This window comes from Aspergillus fijiensis (assembly GCF_003184825.1).
Source record: "Aspergillus fijiensis CBS 313.89 unplaced genomic scaffold BO72scaffold_31, whole genome shotgun sequence".
Lineage (NCBI taxonomy): Eukaryota > Fungi > Ascomycota > Eurotiomycetes > Eurotiales > Aspergillaceae > Aspergillus > Aspergillus fijiensis.
The window spans coordinates 185,784-202,409 of NW_024469007.1; the positions used below are offsets into that span (position 1 = coordinate 185,784).

Here is a 16,626-nt window from a genome sequence, read left to right on the forward strand (position 1 = left end):
ACAAGCACAATTGAGCCAACTGAACTAGCTTCGTAATGAAATGCTGTACTCCAACTTGACTCCAAGCATCTTTCCCTTGCAAAATACTATAATATTGGAATGTATACCCTCAGAAGGGGCTGTATCACCGGCAAGGAGGGAGGTCCGAAGTGTCGAGTATAGTCTTCACTCTCTTTCTCTCTATCTTTCTTTGCGTTTGCGTATGTGTAGTATTATCTTTCCAAGGTTTCTCAGTGGGTACCCCCTCTAGATCCACACGATTGGCAAAGCTACCAGTGTATCAGGGAAGAGAGTCAGGGCTGCGAACCTCGCGGAGCAAGAAACTACTATAACAGGTCTTTCCGCCATCTGGCAATGGAGTTCACATCCATACTGTGTATCATGTACAACCAGGACCTACCTTAGACAGTTTGCCCCCGCCTTCCAGCATATTGGTACCAGAAACCTCACCGAAAAAATATATGGAGTCTATACCTTCGACTTTTCTGTGTATGTAGTACAGTACATGCGGGTGCTGGGAACGACCCTAATAAGAGGTGTGTTTAGTTCGAGCCTATGCTTTTACTGCAGTGGTTATGGGCTGGTCCACAGCCCTAGAAGACTATTCGAGACTTTATTTTGAGGTAGACAGTACGATCCTTTGCAACCAGCTTACCACCCCGGGGGCTCTTTTCCACTATCACGATATACATACCTTGCTTAGATTTGATCAGGACCTTGTCGAATGGTTATATGTACAGTACATACATACCCGCAAGGGAAAGCCCGGCACGGCACGGCACGGCACGGCGAAGGCGGACTTGGGAAGAACAGGAACAGGAACCCCGTATTCAATGTATACTAGGTACTGGTACTCAAATTCCCCTCTCAAGGTCCAAGATGTCGAGGGGGTAGGCAAGCTGAATGCGGGAGATATCCTCCTGTAGGAAGATATATATACAGATTTCGAGGCAAGCGCGCGAGGCAGCGACACCTCTCACGAAGAAACCATCTTCGGCCGTGGAATGTACTGTAGTGTACCACCCCGCGATGCAATGATGATCCGCGAGAGAGACAAAGGGTGAGATCGGGGAGGAGTTAGACTACGGCAACCCCATTTCGGATCTACAACAAAAAACAAAAATATGCATGCCGCTGATTTCTGCTTGGAGGGGGGAGTGGGTGCGAGATGTATGGGATACGGTTGGTGAATCCTGATTGTACATATAGTCGTCTAGTTTCTGGCGCTTGTTCTTGTTTTAAGCTCCGCAGTAGTAAGGCTGCTTTTGTGTACGGGTGGATTCAAGGTGTGTTCGTCGATGAGCTCCGGTTATGCATGCACATGATGGTGGGAGGTGGTGGATTTGGGGTAGGTACTGTTGACCTATTGACGCTGGGTCGAGTAATGGTCCGCGGTCAGTGGACGCCTTGGGCGAGTCTTGCTTGAACGCAGATGGAGTCGGGTTGTCAGCAGTATCGGCTAGAGTGGTGAGTGGGACTGAGAGATCTGACTGGCGCTCACGGTGCTGTACATAACCCATCCGTCAAACTGACCAAAGACTACGTCCCTACACTTATCAACGAGTGCATGATATCCATTCATCCTCACATTAGTTACAGAGACCTAGCCTGTCCTGTCCTGTCCTGTCCTGTCCTGTCCGTTTCTTAACGGAACAGGAGCTACCGTTAATTATATCAACGATAACGCATTGCAAAAGCATCGCAGCAGTTTTCAAGCATCACAAAAACAGAAGCTCGATGTCTCAAGAGATGAAAAGAGAAAGCGGGAACTCAAGATCCGCCCAGAAAGAGAGATGACTAACGTAAGATACAATCCATGCCAAACGCCCTGGTTAAAAGCAAGAACACAACAAGTAACCTTGATGGGCATGTCGGATGTGTCAACCCAAGGGAGCGTTGAACTTGGGTGACTGAGCCCATTCCCTTCCAAGAATACATCACAGCGGTGATTCGGGAGTAGAGGCCTTTGTCTCGACAATGAGACAACGCTCTGAGTGCTGAAGCGCACTCGGATCGATGCTGTGTCACCACCGACGACGTAGCTAATGGGATCATCGTGGTCGAGGCTTGATGAAGATGTGGGATTCTGTCCGATAACATACTCTGATATTGAGATCGCAAGGTCGCTAAATAGCCCGGCAAGAAAGGGGAATATCGAGAAGAAGAGGGTCTTTCATGGAAGAGGCAATATCAAAGGCGAGAGGAGTGTCGGGTTGCAGGAGGAAAGAAAGAACGTGACTCGGATGGCGCAAGTACGCGACGACTTGCCAGGATGATTGGAGACTCTCAGCGACGGTCGGGGTTGGTTACCTGAGAACTAATTGAGCCTCAAATCAAATATGATGGGAAGGGTAAAACCTACCTGCAGAATGCGACGGGAGAAGTCTTGATCGTCGTCGATACTGCCGTTGCTTTGCCGTTTTTGAGCCATGAAATCACCATCGAATCGGGAGTCACTGCCCTGTGCCATGGGCTGTCCGTAACCGTCCACGCCAACACTGCGACGATATTGCGCTTCCACCGACTTACGGTTCTTGAAACGCCAGAGAAAGAACCCAGCACCGATGAGCGCACAGAGGCCGACCACTCCGATGACCACTCCTGCCGCAATCGCAGCAGTGTTGGCACTTGAGCTTTTTGACTTCTCGGTCGGGGTAGCGCTTGCATCGGCGGCGTGGGTGGCAGGAGCTTCGGTAACATAGACTGTCTGCCCGCCGCTCGTGACGGCATGAACTGTGGGTGTCTGTGTTGTCGAAGTCGACGTCCCTTCGGTGCTCTTGCTGGAAGTACTGCTCGAGGAAGAGTAGTTATCCACGTCATCCTCAATACCTGTTAGATAGACCGAGTATGTGTTTGCACCGCCACCTAGACAATCGGTCAGCATTGGATACACATAGAAACTTCACCTAGGTGAAGGCAACATACACATGACCGAGGGCCAGCCAGCACACGACAGATTGCATTCGTCATCCGATACTTTGTCCGAAGACGCCGGTAGTTCATTTCCGCAGAGACAGTCTTGTTTGTTGTGGAGCGCAAAGACGGCGTAGTTGTCCTTCAAGCATAACTTCTGGCAGTATCCGTTACTTTGGTATGTGTACGATCCTTGATCTTCCAAGGGCGTTGAGCTCGAGTAGCATCCGTTGTAAACTTCGTCATAGGCAGCGGTCGTGGGAACATGGGCAGCCAGAAAGAGGACCGAGGCCACAAGAGCCGACCGCACGGTCAAGAGTTTCGTGAAGGAAGACATGATGAATGGAATAACGATGGCGCGGCCGATAGAGGTGACTGGACACCTGCTCCAGACACAACAGTCAAGGTTGCTTGTTGATGCAAACGAAGGGAAAGGGACGACCTGCGTAACCCTTTTGCGGAGCGCTGGGGTGGATGTTTCGAAGGTCGGGGGAGTCTCGGCTTCCCGTCTTGCGCAAGATCTTGAGTACTTGTCACTGCGATCTGCGGCGGAAGGGTACAATGTGAGATGCTTTCGAACTGTCGAGAGTTGAACCCCGATGGGCGCAGAAAGAAGGGCTAGAGTGATGCAAGCGATGGAAAGAGTGTGTGATGTTCGCCTTGGCGGGGAAGAAAAGGGCCTTGAGGAGCGGGTTGTTTCAAGCACCCCTTTCTGTCGGACAGAGTTTAGTGGGCGACTGAACGGGTAGCTTAGGCAGGGGAATCAGTCAGGGTCGAAAGTGCCCCAAATCAATAAATGAACGGATTGGTCCTTGATAGTATTGAGGGGTGGGCAATTCGGGGGGGGCGGAGATTTTGGGGAAACGGAAATTGGCGGAATAACGGCTATACGAAGGCGTCGAGGTCTGAGTTGCTCTAGGGAAGCAACGCGTGACAGGCAGCCGGTGGAGAAAATAGAAAGAAGTGTGAAAGGTAAAAGAGAGAGACAAGTGAATGGGATGAAATGGTAATGATAGTAGTGGAGGCCCAAAAGAGCAAACGAGTGTCTAGGGTCAATAGCAGCAGAAGGGGATGAAGGAAAGTGACGAGGCAGTTCAAGGACTCCTCTCGAGGAAGGAAACGAGTGTGATTGACCGGACTAGTCTAATAATTAGTTAGATTAGGTGGATAGGAATAGAATTGCTGCTTGCTTGCTGGGCGGCAAGATGGAAATGGGGGTGTGGTTAGACTAGGGGAAAGAGGGTCGGTCGAGGGTGGAAAAGGCCCTTAAGCGACGCACTGACAGGCTAGTAAGAGGATCCTCTAGGGGGGAGGGAAACAAACAACAAAACATGCGAGTTACAGATACAATGAGTTGGTACTTGGTACTTGGTACCAGGTACGGTAAGGCTCTGGGAACGGGAGGGAGACCAACCCTGGATCAAAGGATGTGCAGCCGTGCAGCCGTGCAGCCGTGCTCCTACAATACATACAGTACATAGAAAAGGGCACCACGGCAGGGTGGTAATCTATTTCAGTACTGAGTCAATACCGGATATCTTACCAGATACAGTACCAGGCAGGTACCAGGTACGGAGCACATTGGAAATGATCCCGCGGGTGTGACGAATGATCGAAGGGAGGGTCCAGGGGCAACTCCCACTTTTTCCTCCTTTGGGTCTAACACGGGCGGAGACTGACTGGCATGTGCGAATCCACTCCAGGCTTGCAGTTTGGTCATGAGCTGCTCTGAAACGGGATGAACATCCCTCCCATGGTACACCAAATAACTTAACTGACTTAACCATTGATGATGATGTTCTTCCATCTCACTCTTCTAAAGTTTCGCACGACTGACTGAATGTGTGAACTGTAGTCAGTTTGTCCATGATGCACAGTATCCGATAATCTACACTACTCTACACCATTCAACTACAGAGGCATCTACAAAGAACAAACACACACCTCTCTCAGACCCGGTGTATTGTAATGACTCCGCCCATGTCTTACTCCGGTTATCGTCCAACCTCGACCACTACCCTCGAGGATATTTATAGTACGTCGTGAGGAGAAAAAAAATTCGGGCACAGTTATCCGTCGATCCGTCATACTTTGAATGGCCTGCTACCTCTACTGCTGCTGCTGCTGCTGCTGCTGCTCGAATCCGTCCACTTGACAGTCGTTCGTGACGAAGAATCGATGATTTCCCGCTGTCTTCCTTGCTTGTGGCCAAATTATGCCGAGTACGTGGTGGCCGTTTTTGCGAGACACTTTCTCCCGCTCGCCTCGAACTCCCGGGGCAATCCAAAGCAGCAAGCAAGCAAGCAATCAATCACCTTTCTCTCGAATGCTATTCCCACCACATTCCCTGTCAAATACTGTGTAAGTCGAAGTCTGCCTGCCTGACAGTTCCATTCTTCTCAGCCACGCCCGACATTCCACTCCGTGCTCCCGAGGAATGATGTTCAGATCGTGCACGACAGGACCCCATGCCAGTGAGTCGGATGCGAGAACGAAGGGCGAGGCCACCACCGGCAAGGGGAGAACAACACCACTGGCCGAAGAAAAAAAAACCGCTCAGGGACTCACGAACTAAGGTAGACTAGAATCCGTAAACAGTTCTCTCACTTGGCCTCTTTGATCCTAGATGCCTGTGAGCCACCAATGGAATGACGGGCTGAGGTAAAAAAGTCCCTGACTCCTAAAGGCCCTTGAGTCCTTCCGGCTAAGTGCAGGAAAGAAGGGGAGAGAGTGGACGAAGTGGAGAATTCTCTTCTCGCCCCAAAACCCCCAACCCTAGATGTTCGCCGCTCCGAAATTTTGCCATCGTCAGGGTGTCCAGTGTCAACCAACACCCGCAACACGCCTTTCCAAATTGAAAGCATTGTTGTTCTTGCAAAGTGCCAAAAGATTAGCAGTAAGATTGGGAACAAGAGATGTGAGGTCTGGGCCCTCTGCGTTCAGTGAGATCAAGATTGTTCTCCACTACCGCAATAGCCCGTAAGTTACATGCTATGCCATCTTTCATAGGAATATTGTTCGAGCAACAAATCTGACCCCGGCGCGTTGGAATGAACCCCCTCTATCCGGCTTGTCCGGTGTGCGTATTGACAGTGTAAATTGCACGAGAGAACTCTCTCTTTGCGGGCGGTTCAAGCCACGCACGTCGTGGGCTGAATTTGGACCAGACAGTTTCTCAATGGTATGACGCGTGTCCGGATTGCGGAGTTGGCATGTAACATGCGATATACGCCGTGAAGCAAACAGGGCTTCTGTGATCTGCTCACTGCGTTGAACCTGTCAGTTTGAGTAGCCCTGCGATGAGAAACTGAAGCCAGACCAGCTTCCTAATCTAACTCGACTTTCCTCGCACGTCTACAACAGCACGAACCTGGGGAGTTTCTATGCCGGCATGAACACCCGTGGCCCGAGGTAGTGGATCACGGTTAGCATTGTTTATCTTTAGCAAACAAAGCCCCCCCCGCCCAGGCAAGAAGATTGACTTTGCAGGGCAACTCCGGGCGGGAACGACGAACGATATGTCCTCATTGTAGTATCTAAGTCGCTGGATTGACTGATGATTGTTCATCACTTGCTGAGAAATCAACCTTGCTCGTTTGGATTGACATCAGCAGGCGACTTGGCACATGACCCGGACAGACGACGGTCGGGCGGGCTTGTGACGGTCTGCAACGGCTGAATAGAACTTGCGATTCTCGAATGACGGGGGCGGAGCGTTCATGTCTCAGTAACATGGTTCAGCTAAATTGGAGTGTAGAAGCGGACTAGGTAGGAGAGATCCATTGTGTATTTGTGCGCAGTTTGGAACAAAGATAAGACCTATTTCAGGCCTCGTCTCGACCTCAAGAATCACCGGCATTGATCATAAGAATAAAGTCGCGTGAGTCGTGCTATGGTCCCAAGGGATAATCGAAACCATAGAACATCTCCCCACATAATGATAGTCCCTCGTGCGAAGAAAAAAAAAGCAACATCGACGACGGCCAGAGTGAAACAGGCCGTGGACCATTCTAGACTGTGGGACCAGAGAAGGCTTCCCATCTACCTTAGCGATGATGCGAGGCAGTTACCGCTAACTTAGACAGGCAATCACAGAACCTGCCAGCATTCTAGCTATCGGCAGCACCGAGGGTAAGATTTAGGTGTAATTATCTGCCTGGTGATCTCATGTGTCCTTGCGGCGGTTGGATCTATTGGGTTATCGTGTCAATATGTCTTACTTGGTTAAGAGAGAGAAAAAATATGAATGATGCTTTGGTGGTAGTGTGAATTTGTACCGCCGGGCTATTTTATGTTGCCGGTACATGGTCGGGCGGAGATATACAAGCGACGAGCGGGCCGCATATTCTTGAAGTATCTACAGGGGGAAACATGATAGGATATTGCTGGATCATTGTCCGCGGGGAGCCAGCGGTGGATTATTTTTTTCAGAAACTGCAATCAAAGGTGTGTCCAGCAGAGGAGATGGAACAGTTGCTGGCCTTGGTAGTATGTTCATTCGCGGATCCCGCATTAGCAGGGGCGATAGAGAACTTGGTATACCTTGGCCCCATTCTACTGTAATTTCAGTGTCAGGCAGAGGCAGCCTGAGCCCAAGAAGAAAAAGAAGGTTATGGCTGCACTAGGCCTCGAATCTGATTTTACTATCAACAACACCAGACAAATGCGAAATGCGACAGTAGAATGTGACTTGTCTCAACAACAACGGTATCTCCAAAAATACTTCGATGTCCACTTTTGACGTAGGTTTTCCCTCAGTATATATGCTCATTTAATAAGACATCTCTATCAAGAAATGGAAACCTCGGCTCAGACAGATTGGACGCGCGTCTGTTGAGCCTTTCATTTTCATAAGTCGAATCTCCTCTAAGGCTTGGGGATGTGCAGCGTCTTGCTGACCATTAGACAGCCATGTAGCACAAAAAGAAGCACAAGGGGGTGGAACTCGAGCGCGGTTCCTTCGCCCGCAAGGCCCAATGGTAGATTGTCCTGGACCCAGTCCTGAGAGACACAGTAGGCCATAAATGCTGCGATGGATAGGGTGGTTGGGATGGGCGTGCCCTCGAAATACTTGGACTTGCCGGTCTTGTCCTTGGGAAGAACAGCAACGGTCACGTTGAAACGCGCCAATCGGGTCAGTCCGCAGAGAACGAAGAACGTCAGGAAGAAGTGGTCGACAGGGGTGCGGATGCCGATGGCGAACGCTGCAGCGGCGGGTGCCATTCCGAAGGAGATCTGGGAGAGCACAAGAGTAAAAGATCAGCAGCAAGCCCCCTCCCATATCAGAAAAGACCACAAACGTACCAGATCCGCCAAGGAGTCGAGCTCTTGTCCCATCAGAGAAGACTTCTTTCTCCATCTAGCGATCTTGCCATCCATGAAATCAAAGAAGAGTCCAAAAGGCATAAACGTAAGAGCAGCCCAGAGAGAGGAATAATCGGTGGGATCCCCGAGACAGTAGCGCATTGACGAAAAGACAGACATCACTGTTTAAAACAGTCAGTATGAGGTCGCAGGTTCTCGCTCGGGCTGGGGTGTAGCTTGCCTCCGCAGAATCCTATAAGTGAATACATTTTAGCAGAATTCTCAAGGATCACTTTCCAATGACACCAGATTCCTTACCATTCAGTTCAGTCACAAGATCGGCGAGATGTAAAGCTCTGGTAAAGGATGGCAGATGAGTACAAGGTCGAAGAAACCAGCTTCAAGGTCGGGGATGCTAACCTGACCATGCTAAAATGACCCGTTTCTGCTGAAAGGAGCATCTTTTGCTTTTCTTGTCCTTTAACACAACATGAGCATCCTTTGTCGCAGACAGACTGGTTTTAAGCATACCTCCATCACCCGCAGGTGGGACACCGCTATTCTGAGACGTATTCGACGGCATGGTGGATGTCCTCCGAGACATGCTCAAATTGCAAATATTCGATTGATAAAGAGACTGAGGCGAGGGCGAGAGATCGAACGGGAGAAGCTTGGTTATATGCGGAGGTTGTCCGTGGGGAATGGAAGGGGAATGATGCAATGCGAAACCAGTTATCGATGAAGGAGTGTTGACAGGCGCACAGATTAATTCTTTGACCGCTTAGGCGTGGCTAGACGTCATTGCAAGGCGGTGTTGGCCTGCGCCACACACAGCCTCTGTTACCAACTATCGGAATACGTTGCAGAATTTGCGCCACAAACAATCCTTGGACAGATGCTGCAAGAGGTGAATGTGGCTGATAGCTTGAAGACTTACAGCAATACAGCTGGGGTTATAGCTCAGTGGTAGAGCGCTCGCTTTGCATGCGAGAGGTCTGGGGTTCGATCCCCCATGACTCCATTGTTTTTGCCAGATTTGCACCTAGCCGCCCGCCCTTCTTGGATCTTAAAGGGCTACTACCAATAAAATATCATTCAAAGTTTGATTGTCGAATTGTTACCACGAACCAGAATTGCGACATTCATATTTTTTTTTTTTTGGCAATCTGACCTTGTCATACGTGCACCAATCTGTAGTTGGTTGAAACCTGGATATCGGCGAAATACCTACCACAACCTACGCTGGGCTTGACGAAAGAATTATCCAAGACTAGAGAAGCAAAAACAAAGATCAATTAAATAAAGCACATAGATCAGAAGAAAAAAGTATTGGAGTCATGGGGGATCGAACCCCAGACCTCTCGCATGCAAAGCGAGCGCTCTACCACTGAGCTATAACCCCAGCTTAGTCATAGTCCTTTGATTTAGTCTTTATGAGCAAAATACAACCATCATCGTGACTCCAGATTTTGCCCTATGCTCAGACCTCGCCGCATATGTATGTCCTTGCCAAGCACACTCCTCATGCAAAAACAAGTCTGAAAGGCATAGTATCAAACAATGTAGTTATCCGCACAGCCTGATAAATCTTATACATCTTGACTCGATACCGTCCCCAATCTTTACCTGGCACCCGGCGAACCAAAGATGATTAGTATTCATCTGAAATCCATGCCACAAAAACACCGACCTGACATGGTTACGACCAGCTGCAGGTTGAGCAAAAAATGGAGTCATGGGGGATCGAACCCCAGACCTCTCGCATGCAAAGCGAGCGCTCTACCACTGAGCTATAACCCCAGATTAGTCATGCTGACTTCATTCTAAAATCCCCATGGACTCATTTTCGATCTCGCCATTCTGCGAAGACATCGCATCTCTCTCTTATACTGGGCCCGCGGCAATTCAAGGGAAACAAAGGTAGAATTAACAGGTATAATCATTGCAATACATGGGTCTAATGGCTGCATTGTGCTCACAGCCTCTGCACTTCGAGAAGCAGCAATTTTCCGAGAATGCACAAGAATATCGAGACAAATAAATTCCTGCAAGAAGCTCCCGTTTTCCCATAACGCCGTAATAAGACAGTACTTTAGGTCAGACAGACACTGTCTATCGTCGGAACCCACCGCTGCCACCTCCCCGAGAGAAACCACCACGACCACCGCCGAAACCACCGCCACCGCCGCCTCTGGAGAAACCACCACGGCCACCACCGCGACCACCACCGAAACCACCACCACCGCCACCTCTGGAGAAGCCACCGCGACCACCACCACGAGGACCACCACGACCTCTGGGAGCGAAGCCACCACGGCCACCGCGTCCACCAGCACCACCACGACCAGCACCGCCGGCTCTCTTGGGCTTGGCAGCTCCTGTGAAGGGTATTAGCATCAATGATCTGGTCATGCACATATATGTTCGGAATCATACCCGGTGGGGGCTTGGGCTTGGGAAGGAACCTAAAGCCACGAGGTTAGCATCGTTCGCATGGTACCCAATGGATGTCGTAACATACTTCTCCAAAGGAAGAAGCTTGTCGCCGCCGATGTAGACCTTGTCACCAGCCTTGAACGAAGTCGCGACAATGCCTTCCTGAGGCTTCACGGTGAAGTAGACCTGGTTGATGGGGCCAAGAACCTCATCGACCTTACCGATAGGGGTCTAAGGGCAAGTCTCGTTAGCAATGGTGTCGTTTCGGGAGCGATAATCGGAGTGGATCGTACTTTGTTCTCGAGGTAGATGGGGGCGTTGAAGTAGGGAATCTTGGGGTTGATCGATTCGCAAACCATCTCGCCTTCGCAAGAATGCATGACAGTTCCCATCTCTGTAGCAAATCCATCAGTGACTAGTGTTTGGTTGTTTTGTGGAGGCATATTTACCCAAAACCTGCGCCGGGGGTCCGACAGGCTGCTGAAAGCCTCCGCGACCTATCCAAAGAAAATTTCGTCAGCCTATCCTCAACGCGACAATCAATTCTCCCATGCTCTTCTGGCTGAAAACTCACCACCACGACCACCAAAGCTACCGCCACGATTGGCGCCCGTACCACGGCCCCGGAAAGACATGTTGTATTGCTGGGTGTTCTGATCGACCTGAATCCGGAGTCCGGAGAAGTTTTCAAATGGTGGGAAGCCTCGAAGCGGCAAGTGTCGCTAGCCGCAAGGGCAGTTTTAACTCACGTGACTCACCGCCCCCCCTCCTCCGTCTCGGTTTTTGAGTCATGATCGTCCGATTTCGATGTGGAAGAGCCATCCCGCTGCTGGTTTACCCCTCTTCAATAGTCGGTACACCTCTTCTCAGATTGACCTTCTGACGTTGCGGGCTACAGTCATGGCTTCCGAGGGCTCCAACGATCTGCCTGTCAGGCCTGCTGCCGACGCCAAACCTGCTGGTGAGTTTACCATTTTTGCCCCGCCACATGTTATCGGAAGCCCTCCTAATCAGTAAACGGGCCAGGCAACGGTCTTCCCGATTTTATCATCGAACGTAACAACCTCTTCGAGGAACTGTGGCAGCAATATCTGGAAGAGCTCAAGAACAAGCCCCACAACGACATCAATGTCACCATCGAACTTGGTGACGGCAACACCGCCAATGTCACCGCGAAGGCCTTCGAGACCACCCCCGCTCAGCTTCTGAAGAACGTCCCCAAGGAATTGAGTGCTAGCATCGTTATCGCGAAGGTGGACAAGGAACTCTGGGATCTTGGTCGCCCGCTCGAGGGTGATTGCACCGTCTCTTATGTGCCATTTGAGCACCCCGAGGGAAAAGAGGTTTTCTGGCACTCCAGCGCGCACACCCTGGGAGAGGCCTGTGAGTGCGAGTTCGGATGTCTTCTTTCTCACGGTCCCCCCACCCCCCAGGGTTTCTTCTATGATATGGCCATGCCCGATGGGTACGTTCATCTAGTCCTTGCCTTCAGGAGTTTCCACGCTAACTGCGAAACAGTCGTGTCGTCAGGGAGACTGATTGGTCGGCCTTGGACAACAAAGCCTCTCGTATCTTCAAGGAGAAGCAGAGCTTCGACCGGTTGGAGGTCACCAAGGAGAACCTCAAGAAGATGTTCGCATACAGCAAGTACAAGCTTCACTACATTGACAAGTTGGTGACCGGCGAAAAGAGCACCGTCTACCGGTGCGGTACTCTTGTCGATTTGTGCAGGGGTCCCCACATCCAGAGCACTGGCAAGATCAAGACTTTCAAGATCATGCAGGTATGTCGCGGTCATAGTATTTCTATCTCATAGTGGCCTATTGCTAATATCTCAAAGAACTCTTCGGCGTACTTCCTTGGCGACCAGACCAACGACTCACTGCAGCGCATCCGTGGTGTTGCCTTTCCCGACAAGAAGCTGATGTCCGAACACCTTAAGTTCCTCGAGGAGGCAGAGAAGCGCAATCACCTCAAGATCGGAAAGGAGCAGGAGCTTTTCTTCTTCGACGAAGTCTCTCCTGGATGCGCTTTCCTTTTGCCCAACGGTACTAAGATTTTCAACGCTCTCCAGTCCCTTCTGCGCTCAGAGTATCGCAAGCGTGGCTACCAGGAGGTCCAGACCCCCAACATGTATGATGTTGGTATCTGGAAGACTTCCGGCCACTGGGCGCACTACAAGGACGACATGTTCAAGTTGGACGTCGAGAAGAGAGAGTGGGCGCTGAAGCCCATGAACTGCCCTGGTCACTTCGTGCTCTTTGGTCACCGTGACCGTAGTTATCGTGAGCTTCCTCTGAGAATCGCGGATTTTGGTGTCCTGCACCGTAACGAGGCCTCCGGCGCTCTCAGCGGACTTACCCGTGTCCGCAAGTTCCAGCAGGATGATACCCACATTTTCTGTACTCAGGACCAGGTAAGGATTTGGCACGAGCTTTCCCGTCATTTCACAATGGAACTAATTCAGCGTAGATCATGTCCGAGATCGAGGGTCTGTTCGACTTCCTGCAGTCCATCTACGGCCTCTTTGGCTTCACCTTCAAGCTCAAGCTCTCTACCCGCCCGGAGAAGTACCTGGGTGAGCTTGCCACCTGGAACTATGCCGAAGAGCAGCTGAAGGCTGCCATGACCAAGTTCAAGGGCAGTGACTGGTACATTGACGAGGGCGATGGAGCCTTCTACGGCCCCAAGATCGACATCACCATTGCCGATGCCCTCAAGCGAGAGTTCCAGTGTGCCACCATCCAGCTTGACTACCAGGCTCCTATCAACTTCAAGCTTGAATATATGACCAACGAGAAGACGCAGACGGCCCAGATGACCCAGGAGGAGCCTAAGGAGGGCGAGGCCAAGTCCACGGAGCCTGGTCCTGGTCGCGCTCGTCCCGTTGTTATCCACCGTGCCATCATCGGCAGCTTTGAGCGTTTCCTTGGTATCTTGATTGAGCACTTCGGTGGCAAGTGGCCTTTCTGGATCAGTCCCCGTCAAATCCTAATCGTCCCGGTCATGCCCGCTGTCAACGACTACGTCGAGGAGTTGCAGCAAATCTTGCGCGCTGACAAGCTGAACGTTGACATTGATATCAGCGGTAACACCATGCAGAAGAAGATCCGTACTGGACAATTGCAGCAGTACAACTTCATTTTCGGTATGTTCTCTGTCTTGTTATGCTTCTCTCCTTCACTTATGCTAATTCCGTTATTCTAGTTGTTGGTGCCCAAGAGAAGGAGAACCGCTCGGTCAACATCCGTAACCGTGATGACCCCGCCACCCAGAACAAGGGCATCATGGTTCCTCTGGAAGAGGCCCGTGAGAAACTCCGCAGTCTGCGGAAGGAGCGCAGACTGGTCAACTCCCTGTAAAGGGAGAATTCTGCCATTCTGCTCGCTGGTAGAGTGAGTTGCTTAAAGAATACTCAAGATTTACGTGTCGATATACCATAGTTTTAGATCCTAGCTCGCATAAAGAGCCAATGCAAGGCAGGAAAGAAAGACAGACTAAGATGAAAGAGGTTGTGCTTCTAGACTTAAAGAGGGGATGTTGGTCTTGCTATTGAGCTCGAGTTTTGACGATGATGTTTTGCTTGAAGCGTACGTAGCCTGGGAAAAGTGCGGTTTGTGAGAAGCCCTGAAGTTATCAATGGCTCGATTGTTGGCGTTTACCTTGTCGGGTCCTTCCCGGCTAAACTACTTAGCAAATGCTTGTATGAGGGAGGCTAAATTTACGCGACGGAATGCTGGTAGTTTAGCAATGCCAGGACCCCTGACTGAGCTGGTATATTCGTACGGTTTACGGAGTACTCCGTACTTCATATCGATAATTGTCTTTGCTTTCTCCTGAACATTGGTGCACTGCTTGATCCATCATATTCCTCTATGAGTGTTAAAGATCCACCCGAGCCCCTCTCTCCACCTATGTCAACGTAAGCTTTAGAGGGCACTTCCTCTCTCCCTTCCTTCCTCCCCCCCCCCCCCTTTGGGGCAATTGTTCCGAATTTTCTGCAACAATCCCATTCAAACACAATTCTGCCGTGCTAAGGTGTCTTTCTCCACACCCCAGAACAAAGAAAGTGAGGTGATCATCGTCATGTCTGATCCCTGATGATGTCTCGAATCAACCGTCACCCCTCCCTGCTTATCGCGGCCGCGTTCCTCGCCGCATGCCTGATATTTCTCCTCTCCTCATCCCGCCGGACCGCCACTACTGAACCCCTGTCTCACAATGAATTGAACCAGCCGTCATCGTCTCCCAATGATTACACGAACCCGTGCTACGTGGATCTCGACCTCCTGCGGCAATATTCTCCCACGTCTTCCTCAATTGAGTACGCGCGATTAGAGATCGCCGTGGACCAGTCCGACAATTTCACCGGGTACACAGATACCCTCGATGCCAAGTTTCCCAAATTCCGGACGGTGTCCCTGGAGGGTGATGCGCAGCGGCAGGACCTCTCCGCCGAGCGATGCGCGCCCGCCGTGACTATTCAGGGCCCCCGGCCGCGTCCTCGTCCCGATGCATCGCACCTGGTCTTCGGCGTTGCGACCTCGATGGAGCGCCTGCTTGATTCTTTGGATGCCTTTGCACATTGGGCCGGTGGAACAAACGCGCGGATTCTGGCCGTGGTGGACAGTGCCGGCGCCGCCAAGAAGGGGGCACTGGCACGGGCGGAGGCATTGGGGATCCGTTTGGTGATCCGGGAGAAGGCAGTGGAAGAACGCTTGGATCGGTGGTTCTATCTGGTTCGGTACCTGTACGAACTGCGGGACGACAACACCCAATGGACGGTCCTGATCGATGATGACACCTTCTTCCCCTCGATGGAGAGGCTGGTCGACCGACTGGCCACATATGACCCGACGCAGCCGCATTACGTCGGGAGCATGACGGAGGACCTGCATCAGTTGTATAGTGGGGGTTTGATGGCATACGGCGGTGCGGGGATTTTCCTCTCGCTGCCTCTGGTTCAGCAGCTGCAGCCTTTCTTCGACGAGTGCTACGTCTTCAAGAGTGGCGGCGACCGAATGCTCTCGCAGTGCATCTACGCGCATACGAACACGAAGCTTACCTGGGAGAAGGGCCTCTTTCAGGTGGATCTCCGCGGCGATGCGTCCGGGTTCTACGAGGCGGGTCGGGAACAACCGCTCTCGGTGCACCACTGGAAGTCCTGGTTCCAAGCGGACATGGTGGCTCTGAGTAAGGTAGCCAGCATCGCTGGCGACGAAGCGTTACTCCATAGGTGGCTTCTACCGAGAGACTGGTACCTCGTGAACGGCTTTTCGGTGATCCAGTATGCTACAATCTCGGATGATCCGCTGCCCATGGAGCAGACATGGGATGACAGCAAATATACGGGGCCGGATCCGTTTACGTTCAGCCTAGGACCGCTCCGGCGGAAGGATGAGAACAAGATCTCGTACCGCCTGCAGACTGCAGTGGCAGAGCGCGAGCGGGTGCGACAGATTTACACGCGACAGGTAGAGCCGGAGAGGCTAGAAGTGTTGGAAGTAGTTTGGGTTGTTGCTTCAGCAGACAATCCATGATTTTTACTTCTTAGATTACAATTTTAGTTTAGCGCAAATAGACCAAATGAATACCATTTATGAGCTCTCAAGCTGATTGGAAATCAGGTGGTGGTTTTGGGCTGCACACACTAGATCTTACATAGAGCGGGTGAATCGCTGGTGCATGCAGCGACTCGCCAATGCAGTCATGCCATCCTCCGATTGTTGCTAGGAGCTTGCCTTCGGCTAAGCCTAGAAATGCTTATCTTCTGCCATACTAGGTAGGAAAAATCCTTGTGTCTGTGGGAAGTGGCTGTTCAGTAGTAATGCATTTTCGACCTCATAAAGAAATTAGGCCGCCGTGATAGGCAGAATTCTTTTCCGTATGAAGCTGGGGCCATATCACAGATGCAGTCAGGCTGCATGCATTTATTATCACGAGTATTATTGCTGCTGCTGCTGCTGCTTGCTT

General features: G+C 51.1%; 4 protein-coding genes and 3 non-coding genes across 7 annotated transcripts; 3 read left to right on the forward strand and 4 right to left on the reverse strand.

Annotated features, from left to right (window-relative positions):
- Positions 1 to 2,208: 2,208 nt before the first annotated feature.
- Positions 2,209 to 3,727, reverse strand: BO72DRAFT_149461 (WSC-domain-containing protein). The gene is made up of 3 exons (XM_040939219.1): positions 3,360 to 3,727; positions 2,926 to 3,296; positions 2,209 to 2,865 (listed from the first exon to the last, which is right to left on the reverse strand). Exons 2-3 carry the CDS (start codon positions 3,248 to 3,250, stop codon positions 2,318 to 2,320), a joined length of 873 nt encoding a protein of 290 aa, XP_040800146.1. The 5' UTR covers positions 3,251 to 3,296; positions 3,360 to 3,727; the 3' UTR covers positions 2,209 to 2,317.
- Positions 3,728 to 7,779: 4,052 nt separating this feature from the next.
- On the reverse strand, positions 7,780 to 11,288 carry BO72DRAFT_469507 (Gar1-domain-containing protein; the record flags this gene model as incomplete). Its single annotated transcript, XM_040946965.1, has 11 exons — positions 7,780 to 8,148; positions 8,218 to 8,399; positions 8,536 to 8,573; positions 8,638 to 8,695; positions 8,749 to 8,822; position 9,459; positions 10,395 to 10,513; positions 10,569 to 10,595; positions 10,739 to 10,884; positions 10,947 to 11,047; positions 11,228 to 11,288. 11 exons carry the CDS (start codon positions 11,286 to 11,288, stop codon positions 7,780 to 7,782), a joined length of 1,176 nt encoding a protein of 391 aa, XP_040800147.1.
- On the forward strand, positions 9,167 to 9,238 carry BO72DRAFT_t162. Its single transcript has one exon. It is a non-coding gene; the product is annotated as a tRNA-Ala (tRNA).
- Positions 9,548 to 9,619, reverse strand: BO72DRAFT_t165. The gene has a single exon. It is a non-coding gene; the product is annotated as a tRNA-Ala (tRNA).
- On the reverse strand, positions 9,946 to 10,017 carry BO72DRAFT_t164. Its single transcript has one exon. It is a non-coding gene; the product is annotated as a tRNA-Ala (tRNA).
- Positions 11,289 to 11,553: 265 nt separating the features above from the next.
- Positions 11,554 to 14,015, forward strand: BO72DRAFT_459854 (threonine--tRNA ligase THS1; the record flags this gene model as incomplete). Its single annotated transcript, XM_040946439.1, has 6 exons — positions 11,554 to 11,614; positions 11,668 to 12,118; positions 12,172 to 12,436; positions 12,494 to 13,069; positions 13,126 to 13,801; positions 13,861 to 14,015. The coding sequence occupies 6 exons, from the start codon at positions 11,554 to 11,556 to the stop codon at positions 14,013 to 14,015; spliced, it is 2,184 nt and encodes a 727-aa protein (XP_040800148.1).
- A 599-nt stretch (positions 14,016 to 14,614) lies between these two features.
- BO72DRAFT_449178 (glycosyltransferase family 31 protein) lies at positions 14,615 to 16,213 on the forward strand. The gene has a single exon (XM_040944960.1). The coding sequence runs from the start codon at positions 14,757 to 14,759 to the stop codon at positions 16,191 to 16,193; it is 1,437 nt and encodes a 478-aa protein (XP_040800149.1). The 5' UTR covers positions 14,615 to 14,756; the 3' UTR covers positions 16,194 to 16,213.
- Positions 16,214 to 16,626: the final 413 nt, after the last annotated feature.

What these genes read in the sequence shown, in the direction of transcription:
- BO72DRAFT_149461 (XM_040939219.1), bottom strand. Translation starts at nt 3,250, where the DNA reads ATGTCTTCCTTCACGAAACTCTTGACCGTGCGGTCGGCTCTTGTGGCC. An exon ending in TGGCTGGCCCTCGGTCATGT is followed by an intron (nt 2,866 to 2,925) that starts GTATGTTGCCTT and finishes CCGATTGTCTAG; the next exon opens with GTGGCGGTGCAAACACATAC.
- BO72DRAFT_449178 (XM_040944960.1), top strand. Translation starts at nt 14,757, where the DNA reads ATGTCTCGAATCAACCGTCACCCCTCCCTGCTTATCGCGGCCGCGTTC.